The 24,576-nt window shown below is 29.8% G+C and overlaps 3 protein-coding genes across 3 annotated transcripts; 2 read left to right on the top strand and 1 right to left on the bottom strand.

The window, feature by feature from the left end:
- The first annotated feature begins 1,570 nt into the window (after positions 1–1,570).
- On the top strand, positions 1,571–3,594 carry LOC107915749 (pectinesterase). Its single transcript, XM_016844890.2, has 2 exons — positions 1,571–2,701; positions 2,779–3,594. Exons 1-2 carry the CDS (start codon positions 1,651–1,653, stop codon positions 3,468–3,470), a joined length of 1,743 nt encoding a protein of 580 aa, XP_016700379.1. The 5' UTR covers positions 1,571–1,650; the 3' UTR covers positions 3,471–3,594.
- Positions 3,595–11,043: 7,449 nt separating this feature from the next.
- LOC107913835 (alanine aminotransferase 2, mitochondrial) lies at positions 11,044–15,277 on the top strand. The gene is made up of 15 exons (XM_016842483.2): positions 11,044–11,375; positions 11,588–11,638; positions 11,900–11,950; positions 12,097–12,162; positions 12,250–12,311; positions 12,530–12,608; positions 12,696–12,800; positions 12,894–13,004; positions 13,277–13,414; positions 13,496–13,570; positions 13,675–13,795; positions 13,904–14,058; positions 14,359–14,433; positions 14,634–14,837; positions 14,954–15,277. Exons 1-15 carry the CDS (start codon positions 11,337–11,339, stop codon positions 15,068–15,070), a joined length of 1,449 nt encoding a protein of 482 aa, XP_016697972.1. The 5' UTR covers positions 11,044–11,336; the 3' UTR covers positions 15,071–15,277.
- A 1,072-nt stretch (positions 15,278–16,349) lies between these two features.
- On the bottom strand, positions 16,350–19,607 carry LOC107913836 (proteasome subunit alpha type-5). Its single transcript, XM_016842484.2, has 10 exons — positions 19,508–19,607; positions 19,366–19,413; positions 19,200–19,281; positions 19,028–19,108; positions 18,308–18,421; positions 18,127–18,228; positions 17,851–17,909; positions 16,962–17,064; positions 16,747–16,812; positions 16,350–16,643 (listed from the first exon to the last, which is right to left on the bottom strand). Exons 2-10 carry the CDS (start codon positions 19,377–19,379, stop codon positions 16,551–16,553), a joined length of 714 nt encoding a protein of 237 aa, XP_016697973.1. The 5' UTR covers positions 19,380–19,413; positions 19,508–19,607; the 3' UTR covers positions 16,350–16,550.
- Positions 19,608–24,576: the final 4,969 nt, after the last annotated feature.

Consider the following 24,576-nt stretch of genomic DNA (forward strand, 5'->3'; position numbering starts at 1 on the left):
AAAATTTTAATTTTCTACGACTTTATAAGCATCAAGATTGGGAGAAAGAAACCAAAACATCAAACAACTTTGTTTCACTAAATGAACAAGGATTCCTAACATTTTAACACAGCCATGAAATCAAACACTAGTCCAGCACTGGCTGTTCTTACTCTTCTTCTCTTACTTTCTTTATTTCTATCTACTGGGGTTAATACAGCTCATGCTTCAACAGCTTCAAGCAAGGCTAAGGGTTCATCTTCTCAGGGTCTTGGAAACTTGCGAGCTGATCACAAGAGAAATCCTCAGAAACTGGTTGGTTCCAGCTTCAGGAGAATACCTCCAAGCACTTCAAATCCTATACAGAACAAGTAAACTAAACCCTCGCCATTCAAATCAACAGTTCATGATTTTCTGCAAAATTGAAGCTTTTACTGTAGTTGGTTTTAGATATACTGTTGTCTGAATGTACCTACATTACCAAGATCTCTAAGACATGTAGTTTTGTCTCTGTTACATTGTCTGCTAATGTAGAGTAAGAGCTTTATGGCCCTTGGTCATTAGAAAAAGAACCAATTTGTGATGTACAGCTCTTAGATTACCAAAAAAAGGTTATAAATAGCCAAGCATGCATCAACTATCAAATCCATGTTATGTATGTATGTATGTCTAATCTTTTTTCCCATTTTAGCATAAAACCAAGTGATTTTTTTGGTAAAAGTACCGCGGAAGCCCCTGTACTTAGGGGTAGATTGCATTTTGGTCCTTCTATTGAAAAAATAGCAAATTAGCCCTTATACATTTCAAAACGTGGAAATTAGTCCTTGAATGTTAAATTTTTTATAGGTAAACTACAAAATTAGCCCTCTAATATTTATACATCCCATCAATTTAATTCTAAATATAAAAAATTTAATATATTTAGCCCTCAATGTTTACAATTTTTATCATTTTAGTTTTAATTCTAAAAAAAAATTAATAAATTTGATTCTCAGTATTTACAAAATGTATCAATTTAATCCTAACTTTTAAATTAAAAAAATTAAAAATTCATTTACAAACTGACAGATTTGTCATGAACCCATAAAAATTTACATATTTTATAAATCCTAATATAAACTATAACCTTTCTTTAATAGTTTCCATACAGACATATTTATTAGATATTGCATATACACAGACAGACGTGACAAAAGTTATAATAAATGTATTTTTTTTTTCAATCGAGATTTTCTTTTTGCAGTTCAAATAATTATTATCATAAGCATATGTTGTTGGCCGCTTTTATTGTTAATATTGTTATATGAATCATATGGGAAACAATTGATGATGATATAGAAAAAGAAAATGGAAAATAAAAAAAAGGATAAATTTTTTAAAGCAATGAAAATAATATATTTATTGAAAATTTAATATTGATAATTATTTTTTTATAAAAATTGTAATTTGAAAATAAAAAGAAGATAAAATTTATCTGCTTATCATATAATATTCAGTATTCATCAAAAATTTTAAAATTTAAATTACTGATTTTTTTTTTAAAATCTGCGGACAGACCTCTATAAATCCTCCCGCCAAGCTTCCATTTCTCTTCACTGCACCCTTCCATTTCCAATCCTGCTTTGTAGTCCATAAATCTTTTCTTGTCTCTTTTTCTCGTAGCCAAGGAAAATGAACGAATCCAAGGAAATTTTAACCAAAAATTTCGATTCTGTCAAACACATTTCCTCCACCAAAAGGCACAAGAAAATTTTCTTGGCAGTTTTAGCATGTTTAGTGATTGTTGCTGCATTAATCGGCATTGTTGCGAAAGAGAATTCACGAAATAAATTCGATGAAACCAATGAATCCCATCATGCCATAGTGAAATCTGCTTGTAGCAGCACATTCTACCCTGATTTATGCTTCTCAGCAGTTGCTGCCGCCGCCGCCGCCAAAAAGGTTACCCGCAAAAAGGACGTCATCAGATTGTCACTGAACATCACGGCCAGCGCCGTTGAACACAACTTCTACAAAATCAAGAAGCTGTTGGCTCGAAAGGGACTCACTGAGCGCGGAGTTACTGCTCTCCACGATTGTTTGGAGACCATAAATGAGACCCTGGACGAGCTTCACCAAGCTGTTGAGGATCTGCATGGGTATCCTTACAAGAAACCATTGACTCAACATGCGGATGATCTCAAGACACTGATAAGTGCCGCTATGACCAACCAAGAAACTTGCTTGGATGGTTTCTCTCATAAAAATGCCGATAAGGAAGTCCGTAAAGCCCTGATTGATGGCGAGAAGTATGTTGAGAAGATGTGCAGCAATGCGCTTGCAATGATCAAGAACATGACGGACGAGGATATTGCAAACGAGATGCTCATCAAGAGATCAAACAGGAAGCTCGAGGAGGAAGGAAATGGCATTGGCTGGCCAAGGTGGTTGTCCACTGGAGACCGGCGTAGGCTTCGATCGTCTTCGGTGATCCCTAACGTGGTTGTGGTCGCAGATGGTAGCGGAGACTACAAAACAGTGTCGGAAGCGGTGGCCAAAGCACCGGTAAACAGCAGGAAAAGATATATCATTAGAATCAAAGCAGGTGTCTATAGAGAAAACGTGGAAATCCCCAGTAATAAGACTAACATAATGTTCATTGGAGATGGAAGAAGTAGAACGGTCATCACCGGAAAAAGGAACGTGGTCGATGGTAGTACAACTTTCCGCTCTGCCACTGTTGGTAAGTCCTTATTATTTACTAGTATTGTATGAATATACAAATATTGATCAATATTGGTGTTCTGCTTGTGGTTGTAGCTGTGGCCGGTGAAGGGTTCCTTGCTCGAGACATAACGTTCGAGAACACCGCCGGTCCGTCCAAGCACCAAGCCGTTGCCCTCCGTGTCAGCGCTGATCTTACAGCATTCTATCAATGCAACATGATAGCATACCAAGACACTCTCTATGTTCACTCCCAGAGACAATTCTTTGTAAATTGCCTCATAACAGGAACCGTTGATTTTATCTTCGGCAATGCAGCGGCGGTATTCCAAAACTGCGACATCCGTGCTCGAAGACCCCACAGAGGGCAGAAAAACATGGTGACAGCACAAGGCAGGACTGACCGCAACCAAAACACCGGAATTGTTTTTCAGAAATGTAGAATAGGTGCCACCTCTGACTTGCAGAGCGTTAAGAACAAATTCCCGACGTATCTCGGCAGGCCCTGGAAGGAATATTCAAGGACCGTGATACTGCAATCGGACATTAGTGATGTGATCCACCCTGCAGGGTGGCACGACTGGAATGGGAGTTTTGCCTTGAAGACATTGTTCTATGGCGAGTACCAGAACACCGGGGCATCTGCCGGAACTCATGCTAGAGTGAAATGGGATGGACACAAGGTGATCACTAATGAAAGTGAGGCTCAATCGTATACTGCCGGCGAGTTCATTTCTGGTGGAAGTTGGTTATACTCTACAGGCTTTCCTTTCTCTCTTGATTTATAAGTTAAACTAGTATGGTTATTCAGGCTTAGTTATTTATTTCTTAATTAAATTATAATTATATTTTGCTTAAAGGTTTTTGTAGTTTTTATATATTTAAACTTTAATCTACCTATTTTTATTTTTAGTAATTTATTTCTTCTACCTTTTAAATTAATTTTTTATTAAATTTGTTGATGTAGCATTTTGAATAAAAGAAACTCACTTAATGTTCATGTTACAAAATTTAGCATTTTAACGAATCTAAATTTAATAAAAAAATTTAGCAGTGCTAACAATTTTTAAGAATTCACATCATTCGATTAGAGAAACTAATGACATTATAAAGATTGAGGTACTAAATTGTGTCAAAATTAAAACATATAGATTAAATCTCAAATTTAGAAAAAGTTATGAGGATCAAATTAAAAATTAACCTTCTTATAATCTAAAAAAGTAAGGATTAGAATTGAAATTACATTATGTTCTCATGTCAAAAGAAAAAAAAAACAATGGACAGGTGTCCACTGTGGAAAGCCTTAGGGCATTTATTTTATATATCGTAGTATAGATTTTTTTTTCTTTTAAATTAATCTAATTAGGAATATGAGGTGGTTTAATTTTTTTATAATCAATTGATTGTTATTTTTTTATTCTTATTTTTTAAAACATATATAAAATTTTAATAAAATTTTCTTATATATTATAAAATATACCCTTTACATAAATCCTATATATAAATTTCACAAAATAAAAATTCAGTTTAAAAGCCATGAATCAAATATTTCGTGAGAATAGAAATACCGATATTAATATAATTTGACCCATTTAGATGATGGACATGATGTTGCTCAAAGTTACAAATTAACTAGTAATACCTACGATACATGGTGTATACATCTGCAATGTTATACTCAAATGATTAGACAATTAATGGTCTTCTAATATGATTATATTCTAAAAATATATGCAACATCAAAGACAAAGATAGAATGGTTGATAGGGGATCGAGATATCTTTATAAAATATATATCTTCAAAGCATAGGTCGAGCCTACTTTCAACAAGGTAATTTTAAATTCAGTACCAAAATATTAGAAAAACAAAATAAGTTAAATGCTCAATTTGTATTAGATATTATAATCATTTAACTTTATTTTTACTAAATTAATATTTAGATACTATTTTGTATTAAGTTACCAAACTAACTAAAATGTTACTAAATTTGTCATTAAAAATTATAAATTTTATAAAAAAAAATCAAATAAAAAAACTTCAAAAAACTTTTGGGGGCCAAACACAAATTTATCTTATTTTTAGACAAAGGGCCTTAAAGAAAAATTTAGAAAATTTTAGGAGGCGGGACCCCTGCCAACCCCCCGTGGCGAAACTAGGAGCTGGCAAAAGGCCCCTTTAAATTTTTAAACTAATAAAAGTAAAATTATACTTTAACCCCCCTAAAAATATAAAAGTTTGATTTAATCTTTTAAAAATTATAAAGTTATAATCTATTAAAATAGTGAAATTTCTTTTTTTTTTCTATTGTAAAAATTATAATTTAATTTCGGCCCCCTAAAATTTTTTTTTGAGGCATCTGTTTCTAAAATTAATTTATCACCTTTTTTAAGTAAATAAACTTTTGGAATATGATTTATTTTAGATTTTAAATTTTTTATGATTTTCGAGTATGTTTTGAACTAGATAAAGGGTTTATGTTTTTTTAGTTTTTCATATAACTTACCTATTTTTTCAGATAAGTTAGGAAAGAAATTTCTTCCATAATTAATAATTCCCCAAAATTGTTGAAGCTGCTTTTTATCTTCAATGTTCTCACGAAATCCTTTTATTTTTACTATAATATGATCTTGTAGTTTAAGACCATATGCAGATAATTTTAATCCTAAGAACTCTATTTCTATTTTTTCTAGTTCTATTTTCTTAGGATTTAGTATGATTCCATGTTTTATGAATGATTGAGAAATGATATTTAAATGTTTTTTATGTTTTTCTAATATATCTGAAAATATTAAAATATCATCGAAAATATTAAAATATCATCTATATATACTACACAAAATTCTTTATATTTATTAAATATAAAATCCATCAATCTTTGAAAGATTTGTGGTGCATTACACAATCTAAATGACATTGCTTTTCATTGATAATGTCCATTAGGTGCACTAAAAGTTGTCAAAGGCTTGGATTGTTCTGTTAGCATGATTTGCCAGAATCCTGATTTATAGTCAAAATTACTAAAATATTTTGCTTGTTTAGCTTGATTAATTAAAACATCCTTTCTTGGAATAAAATATTCATAAAAATAATATTTTGATTTAATCTTTTTATAATTAATAACCATTCTAGGTTTTTCTCTTTTTATTTCGGCATGATTTCTAACCATAAAGGCTGAATTAGAATGTGGACTATTAGTTATTTCTATTAATCCTTTTTCTAATAATTCTTTAATTTGTATATCAAATTCATCTATATCTTGTTTAGTATAGATCATTAGTTTAACTCTAATAATTTTATTGGGATTTTCCAATTTAATTTCACAATATCTAGGGCTATTTTGTCATAATTTTAATGGTCCTTCACTAAAATTATTTTCTAATATTTTAATCAACCAATGACTTGTTTCAATTTGTTTAATTTGTTCTTTTCTTGGTGGTGTAAAATTTTTATTACAAATAAATTTATGATTTTCTACTAATGGTATTTCTACAGAATTTTTTTCTACAAATAACATAATTAAATTTTTATCAATAGAAAATGGTAAATGTTGGTACATAAAATTATTTCCTAATAATATATCTCTATGCATTGCAGGAAAGCATAATATTTTAGGTATCACAAATCTTACATTATTTATATAGATTGATACATTTCTAGCTTTATATTGGATTATGGTTTCATTATCATCTATTCTTATGGCTTTTATTGGATGTATCATAGGTTCCCATTTTTCTAAAGGAATAACATTCTTTCTGCAACTACTAGTTGTAGCTCCAGTATCTAATAAAGCATGCAAAGAATATGTTTTATATTCTCTAAATTGAAATGTAATTTCAATATATGTGTAATATTTCCTAGATATTAGAAATTTGAAAATGTAATTACATCACTTATTCCAAGTTTCATTTGTTGGATAAGTATTGAAGTTTGTATTTCTTCTATTCTAGTGTTTCTAGAATTTCTAATTGGTTCTGTAGAAAAAATAGGAATATGAATTGTTTTCATTCCTATTGGTATTGAAGGTATAAACTTGCACTTGTATTTTCCTCATCTTCCTCTATTTGAGTATTTGAGGGTAAAACTAAATTATCATTTGTATTTGTTATAGCAGTATTTCTAAAATATAATTTATCCCCGGACGACATATATTCTATAGTACTTACAGGTTTAGAAGTACTTGCACTACTTATCTTTTCTATCATCCAATCTCTTGATATTGATAAGTCTCTTAAATGTAATAATTTTGGTTGTATTTCAGTAGTGAATTTATTAGGTTCAAAGAGCTTAATAATTTTATTATTAATTTCTTTGATTTTTACTTCTGTTGTATTAGTATATTTATTAATAAAAGTCCAACTTATTGCTAGATCTTCGACTAAATCATTAATTTCAAAATTTTTTGTCTGAATTCTAAGACATAAACATTCTTCTATCAGAGGATCTGTAATAGATATAAAGTAATTTGATTTAACTTTAAATCCTATTACTCTTGTATGTAAATTTGATTGAATTCTTTCAATAAGTACTTTTATTGGATTTTCAAATCTTTTATCTAATAAAACTGCTATTATTGGTATATCATGACCTTTTCTAAACAAAGGTCTTATTGTTATCATTATTATTCCTAAATGTATATAACTAACTTGAGGATATTTCTTTTTAATTCTCTTAATTTTATCTTTAGCAAATAATGAGATTTCTGTTAATCCTCCTCTAGCATCTTTAGCTACTGTATTACAACTTATTTTTTCTATATGTCTTTGACACCATATTCTATATTTAGATATTTTATAAATTTATTCTTTAGAAATATGATTTTTATTAATTTTTTCTATCATTTCATCAAAAAAGTATTTTTTTTCTCCGATTATGTTTCCTAATTTTATATCTTGTTGTTCATTCTTAGGAATTTCTTCTAATTGATTATTAGAACTATTTCCCATATTAAACATAAATATATATTTTTCTTCATCTGTATCAGAATCTGTTTATGATATTAATTCGTATAATATTTCTTCAGGATTTATTTCCTCTTAACATATTTCTAAATCTTGTTCTTCAAGTGTTTTAATAATTTTTCTTGCACTTTTTCCTTTATTAGGATAATTTGGTGCTATATGTCATTCTTCATCACATATAAAACACTTACATATTTGTTTTTTAGATTTTTTAGAAGTTTTTCTTCTAACAAATCTTTTCTTTTTATTATAACCAGTATTTTTTCTATTTTTTGGTTTCCATCTAACTAGCTTATATATTCTATTTTTCTATTTATGTTTTTTAAGTATTAGGACGTATCAGTTTACATCCAAATTCCCATTCATTTTTTAAATTTTTTGTACAATGCTAATTACTTAATTTATGCTTAACTTGTTTAGAAGCCTTACTTTGTAAATAATATAAAGTTATTCTTTCTTTTGCAAAATTAATTCTATTTCCTAAATAAGAATTGTATTTTTTTTATACAAATTTCATCCTATGGTGGTGGTAATTTATGAAAATATTAGTTTTTCAAGAATTCTATATTTTTATTTTTTTAATTTTTGATATTCATGATGAAATTTTTTAAAAAATTCTTCTAAATATTTAATGTCGCATAATTTAATTTTTGACAATATATAATTAGACTGACAATTCTAACTTTTTATCGGTATAATCACAAAAATTTGTTTTCAGAATAAAAGTTAATCCTTTCATTCGCCTCTCTGACTCCGACCATTCTATTCTACCAAAAGAGAATGTTGCTCAGCTTCTTCATTTCATTCATTCAAACTTTCGTGTTGTTCTGCAGTATTCCACACCCAATAAAAAAAAGTAGGGGATATATGCTGTTGAGTACAATAACTTCTTCATTTTTTTATTATTACTGAAATTAAAAACTTCAAACTTTCGATATAACAAAAATTTTCTATAATTGTTTTAATGGCTTTTATAAATTTCTTTATCGTTTTAATAATTTTATGTAAATAATATTTTATATATTTAATATTTGTTTGTATTTTTATATATAAATAATATTTTTATAATTTAATAATTTAATAATTTCTCTATTTTTTATAATTTTTTGATTTTGTTTAAGCTTAAATAATTAAAAATATAAATAAACCCACCACGTTAATATTTTTTCACATCAATGTCATCATTTTTTTTACCATAGTTACTACTTTAGCATTTAACAGTCCGTTAAAAGCTTTGATGAAATTGAAAAAGACTCAATTAATTGTTAATTTTCGATTAAAAATTTAAAAATTTTTAATTTTTAATTATTTTTACGAAGCATTTTTAATATTTAAGGTTTTTTTCTTCTTTTTATCGAAAGTACTTAAGCGATTTTGATGGGCTGAAATTTCAGAATTTATTCCAAGCATATCATCATTAGGATTGATGAAAAATAATTTGGTCCATCTAAAAGGCTAGGAAATAGTAAGATATGCGAAAGACTTTGAATGTTTCCATGAGAGGTTTTCTCCATTCACGAAAATGTATGTATATATTTCTCTAAATTCGAAAGTTAGACTCAAAATTTGAGAAGGTTTGACAAAAAGTATTAAGCTCAAAAATAGATTTAGGTAAAAAAATTAGATCCATTTAAGATATGATTATCGAAAATTATTTAAATATTTTAAAAAATTCATTTATATATTAAATAAATATATATTTTTTGAAAAACAATTTACACGAAGGAAACAAATCCATAGTTTACAACAAGATTGAAAGAAAAATAAATAAATAAATGGTAATATAAAAATGAAATTAAAAAACAATCTTCTTGGTAGATTAGATTACTGTTACAGCGTGCTTAGTCCCATGACGAAGCACATGGTAATGTCAAAACATACATTGTAAGATGTAAATAATTAGTTCTTGATATGTAGTATGTACAACAATACATATTTAAATTACTGTATTTAATTAATATAAAAATTTCCTTAGAAAATAATATGATTTTTTAAAATTTACAAAGGATAATATAATACAGATATAAATATATGTTTGAATAACTTAAAAAGTATAATTAAATCGATACAAAACACATAAAATAAAATATATTAAACAAAAATTTACCTATAAAACTGCACATAATGAAATTGAAGACGCGTATAGTACGATAAACTTAAATTTGGGCAAAGAACCATTATCATTTTTTTTCACGTCAAAATCTACTATTAATCATTGTTCTAAGTGCAAGTTTTAAATTTAGTCTTAAATCAATTTTAAATTTCAAAATTTTAATATTAATCTAAATGATAGTGATTAAATTGATTTTAAATTTCAAAATTTTAATATTAATCTAAATGATAGTGATTAAATTAATTTTGTTCAATTTTACTATTAATCTTATATTATACCTATGTTTATCGATTTAATTATTTTTTATTCTTATATTCTCTAAAATTTAAAACTTCAATACGAAAATTAAAGGCTCACATGGCGTTATAAATAAAATGAAAATTTCGAAAATAACGTAATTTGCTACCATTTAATCAAAATTTAAAAGATAAACTATTAAAATAGTCATATTTATTTATCTCAGGTTACATTTTAGTCATTTATGTTTGAAATATTATGTTTTAGTCACTTTTATATTAACGTATAACATTTTAGCCACTAAGTCATTAATTGCCGTTAACGGTGTAACGGTAAGATAATTTGGCACGGTAAATCATTATTTCAAAAAAAAAAGAAATTTAGGTTAAATTATACAATTGGTTCCCATATTTTTTTCGTTTTGAGTAAATTTTTTTCTTTTACGTTCTTTCAACTTTCTTTCTTTTTTTCTCATTCTCTTCTGCTTCCCTCTCTGTTTTCTTCTTTTCTCCATCTCTTTTTATTTTGATTTCAGATTTCACCTTTTCTTTTTTCATAAACATAAAAAAGTTTTAACAAATAAAAAATATAGAAAATTTACGTTAAAAGAAATGGAGAAAAAAATAGAAAATAAAGAAAAAAGTTAAAAGAACATAAAAGAAAAAAAATTAAATTATTCAAAATAAAAAAATATATAGAGACCAATTGTATAATTTAATCTAAAATTATCGTTTTCGTTTGAAATGATAATTTAACGTGTCAGATCAGTTTAACATTACAACGTTAACAGCAATTAATGCTCAATGACTAAAATGTTACAATACAATAACGTGCGTGACTAAAACATAACATTTTAAAGAAAAGTAATTAAAATTTAACCTGAAACAAAAAAATGACTATTTTGATAGTTTAACTAATTTTAAAAAATCTAAAATTATTCTTTGGAAAAAATCTAAAATTAAAATTTCTACCATGTATAGTTTTAATTTTAAACGTGATGAATGACTGAATGCTACATCATTAATGTTGAAACCGTGGGCGCAAAGGGACACCTGACAATTTCAGGTTAATTTTCGTTTCTTCCAACGAATGGGATTTGATTCTCTCTCTCTCTCCCCTTTCAAAGGCCACTTATTTACTTTTCGCCTCTGGTTTTCCAACGCGTGTAGTGTGTATATATAAACAGCGATGCGGAAATTTGTGATTGCAATGCAAGAAATCTCCTTCAAAGTTCACGTCAAAACTATCAATTTCAACGTTCTCTAACTTCCTTTTCTCATTCTCCATACCCTTTTCTTCTCCCCTACTACTGTAGCTGATTCCCATTTCTTCTTCTTCTTCAACAATGGCTCCTCAGGTTACTGTTGATAGTATTAACCCCAAGGTACTATTTTCTTTTTCTTTTTCCTTCAATTTGGACTCTTTCTGAATCTGGGTTTATCTTGTTTTCTCTATTTTTTTAAAAAAATTTAGTGTTTGATTTGTTGTTGGATACTGATTTATCGATACTTCTGAATCTGGTTTTATGCTTTTTGTGTTGTGCTTGTTTTGTTATCAATCTGTTTCCTTATCACTAATCCTCTCTTTTATTACCAGGTCATTGAATGCCAGTATGCTGTACGTGGTGAGATTGTCATCCTTGCGCAGGTTGTATGCCAGTTTGCATCATCTCTTCTATGTATTTGTAATAAATTTATTTCTGTCAAGTTATATATCTCATGCTATGTGCACACCCTAAGTATGACTTTTGGGTCATTACAGCATCGGTATCCATATGATTGACAGTTTCATTATGTTTTAGAAATTTTAAAGTAAATTCTGCTGATACAGTTTGGTATAGGAAGATGGATTTACTTCGAAATTTTGTGAAATAGTTCTTTAATGACATTTGCTGAATATCTCTCGCAGAAATTGCAACAAGAGATACAGGCTAAGCCAGAGGCTTATCCCTTTCAAGAGGTACATAACTTTCTTCCTTTACAGGTTTTTAATCAACACTTGTAGAGTTGGAGTGTGCAATCCTGAAATAAAATGAAGAGGCTTTTATATTGTTTGACGTACCTTTATTTTTGTATTTGGGGTTAAATGCTAGTTCTCTTTTGCAGATTCTGTACTGCAACATTGGAAATCCTCAGTCTCTTGGTCAGAAGTCAATAACCTTTTTCCGAGAGGTTGGTTTTGTTACTAGATGATATTGATTACCACGAGTTTGTGTCATTGTGAATGAAGCAATTCTAAATAGGATATCTCTGCTATAGGTTCTTGCATTGTGTGACCATCCAGCCATTTTGGCCAAAAGAGAAACACAGGCTTTATTCAGGTACTGAAATTTAATATTATCCATCAGCTTTGCTGTTTTTTCTGTTAAATTTCTAGATTTCTTCTGAGAAAACTTTAACAGCATCTATTGAGCCCTGTGAAAGTTTAAACATATAGAGATGTTCTCTTCATCTAGCCTAGAATACTTTGGCAGATTACCAGTTTTTCTTTTACAGTCATTCCTTTGTCTCATGTAATTTGGTTCATGGCTTGTTGCAGTGCGGACTCCATAGAGCGAGCTAGGAAAATTCTTGATCAAATTCCAGGAAGAGCAACTGGTGCATACAGTCACAGCCAGGTTCTGATCATTGCTCATATCTTGGAATTTTGACAATTTGTTATTATTATTGGAAATCAATTTATGCTTGCATATTATTCACATCAGGGAATTAAGGGATTACGTGATACTATTGCTGCTGCAATCGAGGCTCGTGATGGTTTTCCTGCTGATCCAAATGATATTTTCATGACAGATGGTGCCAGCCCTGCAGTAAGTTTCCATCTCAAACTTTCTTGTTACATGTTTCATGAGTTCCTCGCGAAAGCATGTATGACAGATTGGATTTTTCTTCTTTGTTTCCAGGTGCATATGATGATGCAGTTACTGATAAGATCTGAGAAAGATGGAATTCTCTGTCCCATCCCTCAGTATCCTTTATACTCCGCTTCAATTGCACTGCATGGTGGATCTTTGGTATGCATATAATAACTTAAAGCATTATTTAGTATTTAGTTATTTGTAAGCTGTCTTCAATTATCTGTTAGTGAAGTAAGTACTCACTTTTTGCTTCATTGACCAAGCTTTAACTGACCTATATCAAGTTGCGTTATGTTTCTTGAGGATTTCTTAGCTGTCTTTCCCGGTAGAGCTTGTTAAATGATTGGCAATAGAGATTTCCTTTAACCGTCCAACCATTTTTTGATCAGCCAGTTGTTGTAATTACAACTTTCTTTTGGATTTTACAGGTTCCCTACTATCTTGATGAAGTTACAGGATGGGTTTTGGAAGTATCTGAGCTTAAGAAACAACTGCAGGAAGCCAAGTCTAATGGCATCACTGTTAGGGCCTTGGTTGTAATAAATCCAGGCAACCCAACAGGACAGGTATCAATGAAATGCTTTCAGAAAAGTATATTATAAATGAAAAAGGTTCCTGCAATTTCATTTTTCTCATTTTTATTGCAGGTTCTTGCTGAGGAAAACCAGAAGGCAATCGTGGAGTTCTGCAAGGAAGAAGGTCTTGTTTTGCTAGCAGATGAGGTAGGTTGATTTGCATATGTTCTTGCTTTACCATTCGTTAACAATGACTTCGCTTTCCCAAGGGCAAGTTTGCACTGACCTTGATAGCCACCTTGGTTTCACAGGTTTACCAGGAGAATGTTTATGTTCCTGAAAAGAAATTCCACTCTTTTAAGAAGGTTGCCCGATCTATGGGTTACGGCGAGAAGGATATACACTTGGTATCTTTTCAGTCGGTCTCGAAAGGTAACATTGGTTTTATCTTATTTCTATTATTTCATTTACGGAATGTGAATGAACTTATACAAAGTTTGGAATTTTGACACAGAATATAAACTCTTTTACTGTCTCCAGGGTATTATGGAGAGTGTGGAAAAAGGGGAGGTTACATGGAGGTTACCGGGTTTGGTGCTGATGTGAGGGAGCATATATACAAATTAGCATCTGTGAATCTGTGTTCTAACATCACTGGTCAAATTCTTGCTAGTCTTGTCATGAGTCCACCTAAGGTTATATCTTTTGCCATTTAAAGCCAGTTATCTGTTTGTATTCAAATGACATTGGATGTATGACATAGGACTAAATAGATATTGAGCTTTGACAAGCTGCTTATAAGCATTGTTTCTTATAGAAGAAACACATTATTGGAGAAAGCTTTTGAATCTCCCAACTATTATGCTTTGTCATGGGTGACAATTTACATAGGGGGCATGTAAAAGCTACTAAAAATCTTGATCATCTCCAGTTTCTACGACCTTCTATGGACATATGATGTTTGTTGCAAATGACGGAACATATGAAACTTGCAGGTTGGAGACAAATCATACGAGTCATACATTGCTGAAAGAGATGGAATCCTCTCATCTTTAGCACGGCGGGCAAAGGTTAGTCCTCTCTTAGGTTTGATTGGTTCAAATGACATGAACATGGTGCAAAGTGGCCATTGATGCTTTGTTGTAGCCTAAATGGATGCTAAATCCCCCATTGTAAAATGGTGCTTAACCAAGAAATTTGGGAACTTGGAGGTTGGTGAGGTAGTAGATTTAAATTATATGACTTGTAACAAAATTCCAAATGCATGCAGACACTGGAAGACGCATTCAACAAGTTGGAAGGTATAACATGCAACAAGGCAGAAGGTGCAATGTATCTTTTCCCCAGAATTAATCTGCCTAAAAAGGCAATCAAAGCTGCTGAAGAAGTGAAAACAGCACCAGATTTATTCTACTGCCGTCGTCTCCTCAATGAAACCGGAATCGTTTTTGTTCCTGGTTCTGGCTTTGGGCAGGTAAGTTGACCTGCCAGTATGTTGGCTTTCCTTTGGTCAGAATATAGCAATTTTATGCCAATTGAATTGCCATTTTTTCATCTCTAACAATGAGTAACATGTGGGTTTGGCCATAGGTGCCTGGCACTTGGCATTTCAGGTGCACAATACTCCCTCAAGAAGAAAAGATTCAGGCCATCGTCACCCGCTTAACAGATTTCCATAAACGTTTCATGGATGAATTCCGTGACTAAGTTTGAGGTACCCTTTGCAAGAATTCGCGATAAGACGTGTCCTTTACTTTTCCCATATAGACATGGACACTGTTAATCTTTTCCTTCCTTTTCTTTTTTTGTCCTTTCCTATTTAATGGAAAGATATACCAATGTTTTCTAGTCGTTCACCAAGTCTTTTTACAATCTTGATGTCTTAGTGAGAAAATCTTGTGATCATTTTATTTACAAGGATTGCCAGACTTATGCACTGGAATCATTGTTGCTGTTTGTTAAAATTGATCAAACCAAGTTGAATTGATTAAAATTTTTTTAAATTGACTGAATTAAGATAAAGTAAGTCATAAAATTTTATAAAACTTATTAGTTGACTTAAAATTTTCAAATTAATAGTACGAGAGATTCAATTTTAATTAGAAATCATTTAATAGAAAAGGTAAAAAAACAATCTTTTAAGAAGTTTCATCAAAATTACACTATCACAATTTTTCAGCTATCATAATAAGTATATTACTTCTACATTAAACTATCTACAAGTAATTTAGGAACCAATGACTTCTGTTTAATTGTATAGATTGAAAAATTATTTCGGATAGATAACTAATTGGGTTATTCAATACTGACACCCACGAGTCTTTTTGTTTTCGTAAAAAGAAACACCAACTTGATGGATTAGATCATTAATGATCTTTTTATCTTTAATTTGATCAAAATTTTACACAAACTAATTGAGTTGTACATTTATTTACTCGAGTTAACTTCAAACTTAAAAAAATTTGAATTATTTATTTTAAAATTTTAAAATCTATTTATTTATTTCTCCAATAGAATCCCTAATAGCTATGCAGGGATCAATGCCAAACTTTGATGTGTAGAGTACAATTGTTCGAGGGTGATGTTTTGGATGTTGTCAACCTGTGAACTCTTTTGAGATGGGATAATTCATATATACGGCAGTCAGAAAAAGTGAGCATAGTCAAGAACCATTCTGAGAATTGTTTTACTTTAGTACAATTGTTCGAGGTTGATGTTTTGGATGTCGTCAATATGTGTACTCTTTTGAGATGGGATGATATATATACGGCAAGCAGAACAAATGAGCATTGTCAAGGACCATTCTGAGAATGGTTTTACTTTCACTTTCACCGAGGTCTTTTCACTCAACTTGACAATGCTAACCACGTTTGCCCACCTTAGTCCTTGCTTATCTTTCTTATCAATGCAAGGCCAATTTGACTTTAAAAAGCAATAATATGGGTAACCGTAACCGAGTCCAAGAATTTGAGAACATAATATCCAATTAAAAAAGGTTCTTTTTTCTGATCTGGTGTAATTAAATTATCCAACTGAAAGAGTAGATAAGTTTAGTGCCACACCAAAAATAACGTTTCACAGCTTGAATCCCAAGAAACAAATACAAGCTTCTCCCCCTCAAGTCATGTATCATTATGACGGTAAAGCAGGTTGTTGCATGGTAAGATCTTATGATGGCAGCGCATTCTCATAGGCGAGTAATGACAGCTTCCACCTCTGAAGGGGTGTATAGGTGGTATGTTGGTGCTACTTTGGCAATATCAACATTGTTGGGAGTCACCTGCAGCAATATCGTTGTTCAATGGTGCATACATTAGTCGGCAAAATTAAACAAATACATATAGCGGAACCTCAAAACTGAATGTTTTCACGTGAAACTTCACCTTCTCTTCCATTACTTGCTTTAAAATGGACAGAGCAATAGTTTCAGCTTCTTGAAGAGTCAGGTCCTGCAGGTGGGCGTGAAAAATCCCTAGGTAACTCAGCACCAAAAATACTCATACATATATGTGTGTAAAACAATCCTAAACGGATAAGGTCACCAAGATAAGCACTCCTAAAGCTGAAAAACAACATACAAACAGAGATGAAGATATACCTTGTTGTATTGCTCTTGTAAAGAGCTGTCTGCACCTTCGGAACCTGAGCCTATAGCTTTTCCATTGCATTGCCAAAATGTGCCAGAGGGATCAGTATAGTATCTGCAAAAGAGAAGTTAGAACTGGTAAATGACAGCACAAGAATATATTAGTGCCTATCAGTACAATGCCAGTCAATTTTGTTTTGCATTCTACAGGGAACGCTATTGGTTTTTCTTTTTTTTCCCTAACAGAGCCTGGATACTTCATTCTATCTGTCCAACCAAGGAAACCATAACTCATTCTAATTGAAAATAATATTTTGGAAACTTCCTAATTTAAATACTTCGGGATTTATAACTACCTAATACAAAGTTTATAACAATGCTGAAGTGCATAGGTTTTGAAGAACCATGCTATAATTGTAAATCAGCAAGCAACAGCAAATGAAGCACTTATCTGAAAGGTGATTTAGTGAAATACAGTGTTTGATCTGTAACCATCCAGTCTAGCAAAAATATGCCACAGCATGGCAGTCAAATCAGGTACATGACACATTAGAGCTTATTACAGTTTTAACTTCTTAAAACCTTACAATTTAAAACAAGCATGCGGTAATAAGTATGTACCTTATAATTATATCTCTACCAAATTACCACTTGCAAATGACAACATATAGACCCTGGGAACAGTTTTAATTGTAGTGACAATTTTTTAATAGATTGCATTCTTCAGGGAAGGGCAATTCAGTGAATAAACTTTAAAAAATCACAATAGTGATGATATAATTATCTAGTGACATAATTAAGATAAATGTTCATCCTAAAAGAAGCTCATTCATCTTTCCATATGTTGAAAGAGATTTTTCTACATGAAAATCAACATAACGAAAACTCATCTGATACTTACAAGCTAGGCCCATTCTCATCATGACCAGCAATGAGAAGAGACACCCCAAATGGACGGGACTGCATAGGAAAACAATATGACATGTAAATAAGCACTTAAAAAGTAATGTCATGGATAGAATTCTGTATCATATGAAAAAAGAAACTAAATGCACAATTGTAGAAGTCATACTGGCTGTGGCCCTTTGTTTATTGCTTACTAAAATGAGCAAAAAGCATCATGAAAAAGGAGCTTAAAATTTCTATAACTATGTATAGAAATTATATGCAACCATACCATGGATTCTTCATCTCCTTCACCAAATCGAAGGGCCAGGTCACAAAGAGCTTGTGTTGTGGACTCTACAGTCATTGGCTCGCCATATGAGAATCTGTGGTTCTGTGTGACCGTAGAAGTTATCAGCATAAAGTTGCAAAAAAATTTCATATCAAAGGGTAGGAAATAACAACTACGGTACCTGAGTCTCAACTCGTGCATGTTCAACAAGTGTACGGGCATCAGCAATCAAGCCACTCATAGCACATCCTATATGTTCATCAATTTCCATAATCTTCTCAACACTGCTGGGCTCCTGAAAGAGAGTCCAGTACTTATGAGGCTGGGAAGAAGTTGCAATAATCTACATCCCACAAAATCTACTATATGCAACACATGCTACGTGCTGGACGTCAAGTGTCATTTTTAAGAAGAATGTAGCTTCAATTGTAAGTCTTAAGTAAAGATGTGGCAGGTGAAGGAATCTTAGGGAGAATCAAGCAGCATACAGAGAAGAAAAAAAAAAGGCAATAACTAGTTGGATAGAATACTTGACATGTCTTAGACATTTCATTACATCACATAGAACCAGCATACTGTCTATCACATTATGCGAGTCGACAATAGCAAACTCCGTCGATTGGACCCAGATTTTCAATTCTAGGGTATTGACTATTAATAAACATATTGACATGCTTGCAACTGAAGAGTAGGTCGTAGGTCAAAAGATACTCCTTATATCCCTAAGAGCTAGCGATAACCTCATTCTCCAAATGGAACTCCACACCTTAAAAAACATATCCTTAAATTGCATTTTAGCAAACAATTCATAACAAATTAAAGCAAAAGGGGATTAAAAAAACCCTTTTTAGGAAAAATAATCTGCAAATGTAATGGTATTAAATCAAGTAAGAGTACAGACCAACAATGGCGAAGTAATACGCTTCTCGACAGCCAACACAACACCTTCTTTCGTCTTTAACCCAATTGCAGTTGAACCCAGCTGTAGTTCAATTAATAAAAACCCATTAAAATCAAAGCATCCCAAAAATTTATAAAACAAAAAAGGACACAATAGCAAAAAAGGATTTTACCTTGATGGCCTCAATAGCATATTCTACCTGGAACAATCTTCCCTCCGGAGAAAATGTGTTCACCCCACGGTCATACTCAGTCCTTCATAGACCAATCACCAAATCATTATTTAAAAAAAAAGAAAAAAAAAACTTGATGAGGAACCAATATGTTTTGCTATGGTACCTGGTGAGAAACATCTTGGATCGATTGGATGTTAGATCTAACAAAACCCTAAAGAACAAAAAAACCCACAATTTTTTAGCTTATTTCTGAAAAGAAAATTAACTTGAAAAGAAAAAAGAAAAAAGAGAGAAAGATGATTTACTTGTGAAGAGAGTATTAAGAGAGAGCAACTGAGCGAAAAGAAAGAGCTTTTCTTAAAGTACTCTAGACTTCTTGCGAAACAAGACAGCCTGTAAAACGGCTGCGTTTCAGGACGTGAATAAATCATAAATCATAAGCAATCCATACGCCCAATAGTTTGGGCTTTGACTTTGTTGGATATCATTCCCTTACCATTTATTTGGGCTTTGACTTTGTTAGATAGCCCATTCCCTTACATTTCTTTTTTGTTTTTTGAATTTCTAAGGTTCGGATCAATGTTTTGATAATGGGATCGGTTTGTTACGCTAAAAATAGTAGGGAGGGATTGAATTGATATTTTAAAGTTTTCTTAAAAAAATTATTTATTTTATTTTCATATTTAATCTCTTTAATCATATCTATTATTTAATTATTTTTATTAGCTTACTAGATTTTTTTTAGTTTCCCAATACATTTATTAGAGCGAGTCCAATAACTAATTCTCTATATTCGGTAAATTCATTAAGGGGTAAATATTGACCACAAATTGCAATATATTATTTTTTAGACATGTTTAGTAGAGATTTACACATATTTTAATATATGAATTAATAATAAATTAATTTAATTAATAATATTTAGCCACTTCCTACTTTACTTTTAATATAGAAGAAGAAAATTTTTATCGTTTATTTTAAAAATATTTTAATTTTAAATTTATATTTGTATTAATTATTTTTTAACCAAAGGAGGCAATAATTTAACTTGTAGTTTAAGGTTATATAAATGCTGAGTTGGCATGTTTTAACGGTTCAGATTTATTTTCAAATATCCAACCGCTTAAATGAATTTTAGCTTATTTCTTAAAAGAGAATTATCGTCAACAGATTGGGCAGGTTTCAATCTTCAACTCATTTATTGAGAAAGAGATCTACCCATAGTCCAAGAATTTAGGCTTTGACTTCGTTGGATAATTCATTCCCTTATTAATAAATTGAAATTTTAAATAGAAAAAAATAAGCGTTAAAAAATTAATTATTAAATTTAAGTTGTAAATTTTGTTTGGTATATTTTTGAAATTAAAGATGGAATATAAATAAATTATTTTATAAATATAATTTTAAAAATAAAATATTTAAAAGATAAAGTTAAAATAAAATAAAATAAAAATAATTTTAAAAAATTCACACTTTTTCATTAAAAAATTGTGGAAAATATTAATTTTTTAGTTGATCTAATTTTTTTCAATGATTTATCAAAACCTTAATATCACTTGACATCCGAGGTTAGTTTAGATATGTTTAAAAAGGGAAAAGTGTATAATTAATTACCTAATTATTAACGTGTTTTTGTTTTGGTCATCAAATTATAAAAAATTTCAATTTTGTCACTGATGTTTTTAGATTATTTCTGTTTTGGTCACTCTCGGTTAAATGGTCAACTGATGTAACATTTTTCTAATTAGCATAACAATAGATTTAGTCCTCAATACTTACACTTTCTATCAATTTAATCAAAATTCTAAACAATTCAATGAATATAACTTTTCACATTTACAAATTCTATCAATTTGATCATTAAACAGTTGTAATATTTTATGAAAAAGTATAAAATATTATATTATATTTTTCCTCAAAATATATAAAAATAATACCATATATTATGAAAATATTTTTACTATCACAAAATTATGTAGAATAAGAAGAGTTCATTAATCTCACATCAAAAAGGCGTTTGGCTATATAAACGAGTGCCTTTGATTGGTTTTGGCTTTGTTTATAGATTTATAGTTTTCTTTGTTTATTTCCGAGTTGGATTTTTTTATACAATATTTAGAATTATTTATAATTAAATAGGAAGATAAATATATTTTAATGGGTTCAAACTCATATTTTTTTATATTAATAATAGTAAGGATATCAATGGAGTTACACATATAAGATAGACATCATATTTCAATATAACACCCTTCATATTGGTGATGAAACTAAAGATTTAGTGGCTGATACGTAGTCAAACATGCTGACTTTCATAACCCCCAAAGTGTTCGCTTTAAGACCCTGTTATCAATTTGATTACCAGCTTCTCATTCTCTGTTCTTTAAATTCCAACCCTAAATTGTGTTCTTTCTGGAACTAAAAAGGGAACTTGGTAATCTCATTCTCTTTGGAACCCATAGATTCAACAACATCCCCTCTCCTGGAAATGTTTTCCTTCCTGTAAGTATCGATTATAGGTTATTGAGTACTACAAAAATAAAGACTTATTTGAAGATATAAGATTAATAGAAAATCAGTAATAATTTTATTAAGTAAAAATAAATAAAGTAAAGATGTGAGGAGCTTTATAAAAACAAAAAATAAATAAAAGAAAACATACAAAAATGATTTGGGAAAAATCAATGAAAAAAAAACTCCAGTCAAAAGTAAATTTTTTGTTTCAAGGATATAAAAATAATTTTTAATGTGATTTAATAAATTAATTATAATTGTTGATGATCGCCTAATAATTTAATCTCTTCTTACATTTTTGATAATTTACTCAATTCTAGCCAACAAACATACAATCATGCTTTATATAAGTTAGAATGAATGCACACGGTTTTTTTACAAAAATATTATAAAAAAATAAAAATTAACAAAAATATTATAACTTTTTTTATTCATAAAATATTACTTTTTTATTATTTACGAAAATATACCCAAAAAAACAAAAAAAAAAACCTGGCAAAAAGCTGACACCAGCCTGATCAGGCCAATCACATTGGTGGCACCAAAGGTGCCAAAGAGATTGGCGGCACCAATGGTGCCAAAGTGATTGGCGGCACCAATGGTGCCAAAGGACTAAAATGTGGCTAATTACCTTCTAAACCCTCCTTATTTATTATTATTATTTATTCCCCTTCAACTCATTTTTTATTTAATAACTCTATTTTAATTTAATAAACTATTCTCATTTAATAACTCTATTTTAATTTAATAAACTATTAAGTAATACTTAATTTTTTAAAATTAAAATAGAGTTATTAAATGAGAGAATTCTAATTAAGTGACCATTTGCAGTTTCAAGGACTTGACATGCAAATTTATCATTTTGAATTTTGAAAGTGAATTGCTGCTGTGCGCACTAAAATTGAAATGTGGCTAATTGCCTTCTAAGCCCTCCTTAGAATTCTAATTAAGTAATAACTCTATTTTAATTTAATAAACTATTCTCATTTAATAACTCTATTTTAATTTAAATGAGAATAGTTTATTAAATTAAAATAGAGTTATTAAATAAAAAAATGAGTTGAAGGGGAATAAAAAGAAAATAATAAATAAGGAGAGCTTAGAAGGCAATTAGCCACATTTCAATTTTAGCAGAAGCAATTCACTTTCAAAATTCAAAATGGTAAATTTGCATGTCACGTCCTTAAAACTGCAAATGATCACTTAACTAGAATTCTCTCATTTAATAACTCTATTTTAATTTAAAAAAATTAAGTATTACTTAATAGTTTATTAAATTAAAATAGAGTTATTAAATGAGAATAGTTTATTAAATTAAAATAGAGTTATTAAATAAAAAAATGAGTTGAAGGGGAATAAAAAGAAAATAATAAATAAGGAGGGTTTAGAAGGCAATTAGCCATATTTTAATCCTTTGGTACCATTGGAGCCGCCAATCACTTTGGCACCATTGGTGCCACCAATCTCTTTGGCACCTTTGGTGCCGCCAATGTGATTGGCCTGATCAGGCTGGTGTCAGCTTTTTGCAGGTTTTTTTTTTTATTTTTTTGGTATATTTTCGTAAATAATAAAAAAAGTAATATTTTGGTAAATAAAAAAAGTTATAATATTTTGGTTAATTTTTATTTTTTTATAATATTTTTGTAAAAAACCCAATGCACACACTACATAAGGCTAGTTTACTATTAACGTTGAAAAGTGCTTTAAAAAAGTTAATTGAAAAAAGCTTTTAAAAATTTTGAAAGTATTTATCATTATTGTCAACAAATACTTTAAAAAAAAGTAAAATAACAATTTTAAACATGTTGTAAAATAGAAGAATTGTAATTCAAGTAGGAGACACGCGAATACTAAATAACAAAAAAAATTAAGAATAATTAGATCTCACAAACTTCAAACTTAGAAAATCCTTCGACTAAAACGGAGGGTTTAGAACTCCATAAAAAAACAAAGCGCAAAAACAGAATAAAATTAAGGTGGCTATGTTTAGGTCCCCAAATTTTTCTAGGTTTCTTGGCATTTTTTACATCGAACTTCCAGATCATTTTTGGGCACATTCTTAATGTTTTTTGAGCTTTAGTCGTGAAACAAATTCAATTAGATCTTTCAATTTTTTTCGAATTTATGAGATCAAAACAAAATTTCATAAATTAAGCTATGACCAAAATATTGAAATTACTATATCTGTATTGAAAATCCAAACTCAAAAATTTACCCAAAATAAACTTTAAGTTACTTTTTTTTCTAATTATTCTCTAAATACATAATAAATAAAATATATAAATAAATAATATAATTATGAACATAGTATAATGTAATAAAAGAAATGCCAAAAAAAATTTTAAAAATTACGCAATTATCATAAGAGGAGTCCATCAAATCCCCTTGATAAACATGGCCAGGAAGTTCGCAGTTCATGGAGCTAAATCCACTATCATTTCCACCTCTAAACACGCTCTCCTCTTCCCAAAAAACCGTACAATGTGACCATCAATCCCACACCAACATGTTCGCTGGATCGTACTTAAATCTATAGCCAATTGCTTAAACGTTCTATTTAAATCTAATTTTCACGGCTAACATATTCTCCAAGGATAACACATTTTTTCCTAAGAAAACTCAAAAATTTGCATTCATAATATATATAATCATTTAATTATATTAAATATTAATTATATATATTTAAGGATCAAATTGATAGAATTTATAATTATAGAAAGTTAAATTTATTGAATTATTTAGAATTAAGATCAAATTAATAAAATGTGTAAGTATTAAAGACTAAATGTGTTATTCTACTAATTAGAGAAGAACCATTTAACGAGAGTGATCAAAACATAAACAATTAAAATTAAATTTT

Source organism: Gossypium hirsutum, chromosome D10 (genome assembly GCF_007990345.1).
Source record: "Gossypium hirsutum isolate 1008001.06 chromosome D10, Gossypium_hirsutum_v2.1, whole genome shotgun sequence".
Lineage (NCBI taxonomy): Eukaryota > Viridiplantae > Streptophyta > Magnoliopsida > Malvales > Malvaceae > Gossypium > Gossypium hirsutum.

Coding starts and splice junctions, on each gene's coding strand:
- LOC107915749 (XM_016844890.2), top strand. CDS start 1,651: ATGAACGAATCCAAGGAAATTTTAACCAAAAATTTCGATTCTGTCAAA. Junction 2,702..2,778: donor TTTCCGCTCTGCCACTGTTG/GTAAGTCCTTAT, acceptor TTGTGGTTGTAG/CTGTGGCCGGTGAAGGGTTC.
- LOC107913835 (XM_016842483.2), top strand. CDS start 11,337: ATGGCTCCTCAGGTTACTGTTGATAGTATTAACCCCAAG. Junction 12,312..12,529: donor GAAACACAGGCTTTATTCAG/GTACTGAAATTT, acceptor GGCTTGTTGCAG/TGCGGACTCCATAGAGCGAG. Junction 14,059..14,358: donor TTGTCATGAGTCCACCTAAG/GTTATATCTTTT, acceptor TGAAACTTGCAG/GTTGGAGACAAATCATACGA.
- LOC107913836 (XM_016842484.2), bottom strand. Junction 17,910..18,126: donor AAGGAGATGAAGAATCCATG/GTATGGTTGCAT, acceptor TTTCCTATGCAG/TCCCGTCCATTTGGGGTGTC. Junction 16,644..16,746: donor AGCAAGTAATGGAAGAGAAG/GTGAAGTTTCAC, acceptor ATATTGCTGCAG/GTGACTCCCAACAATGTTGA.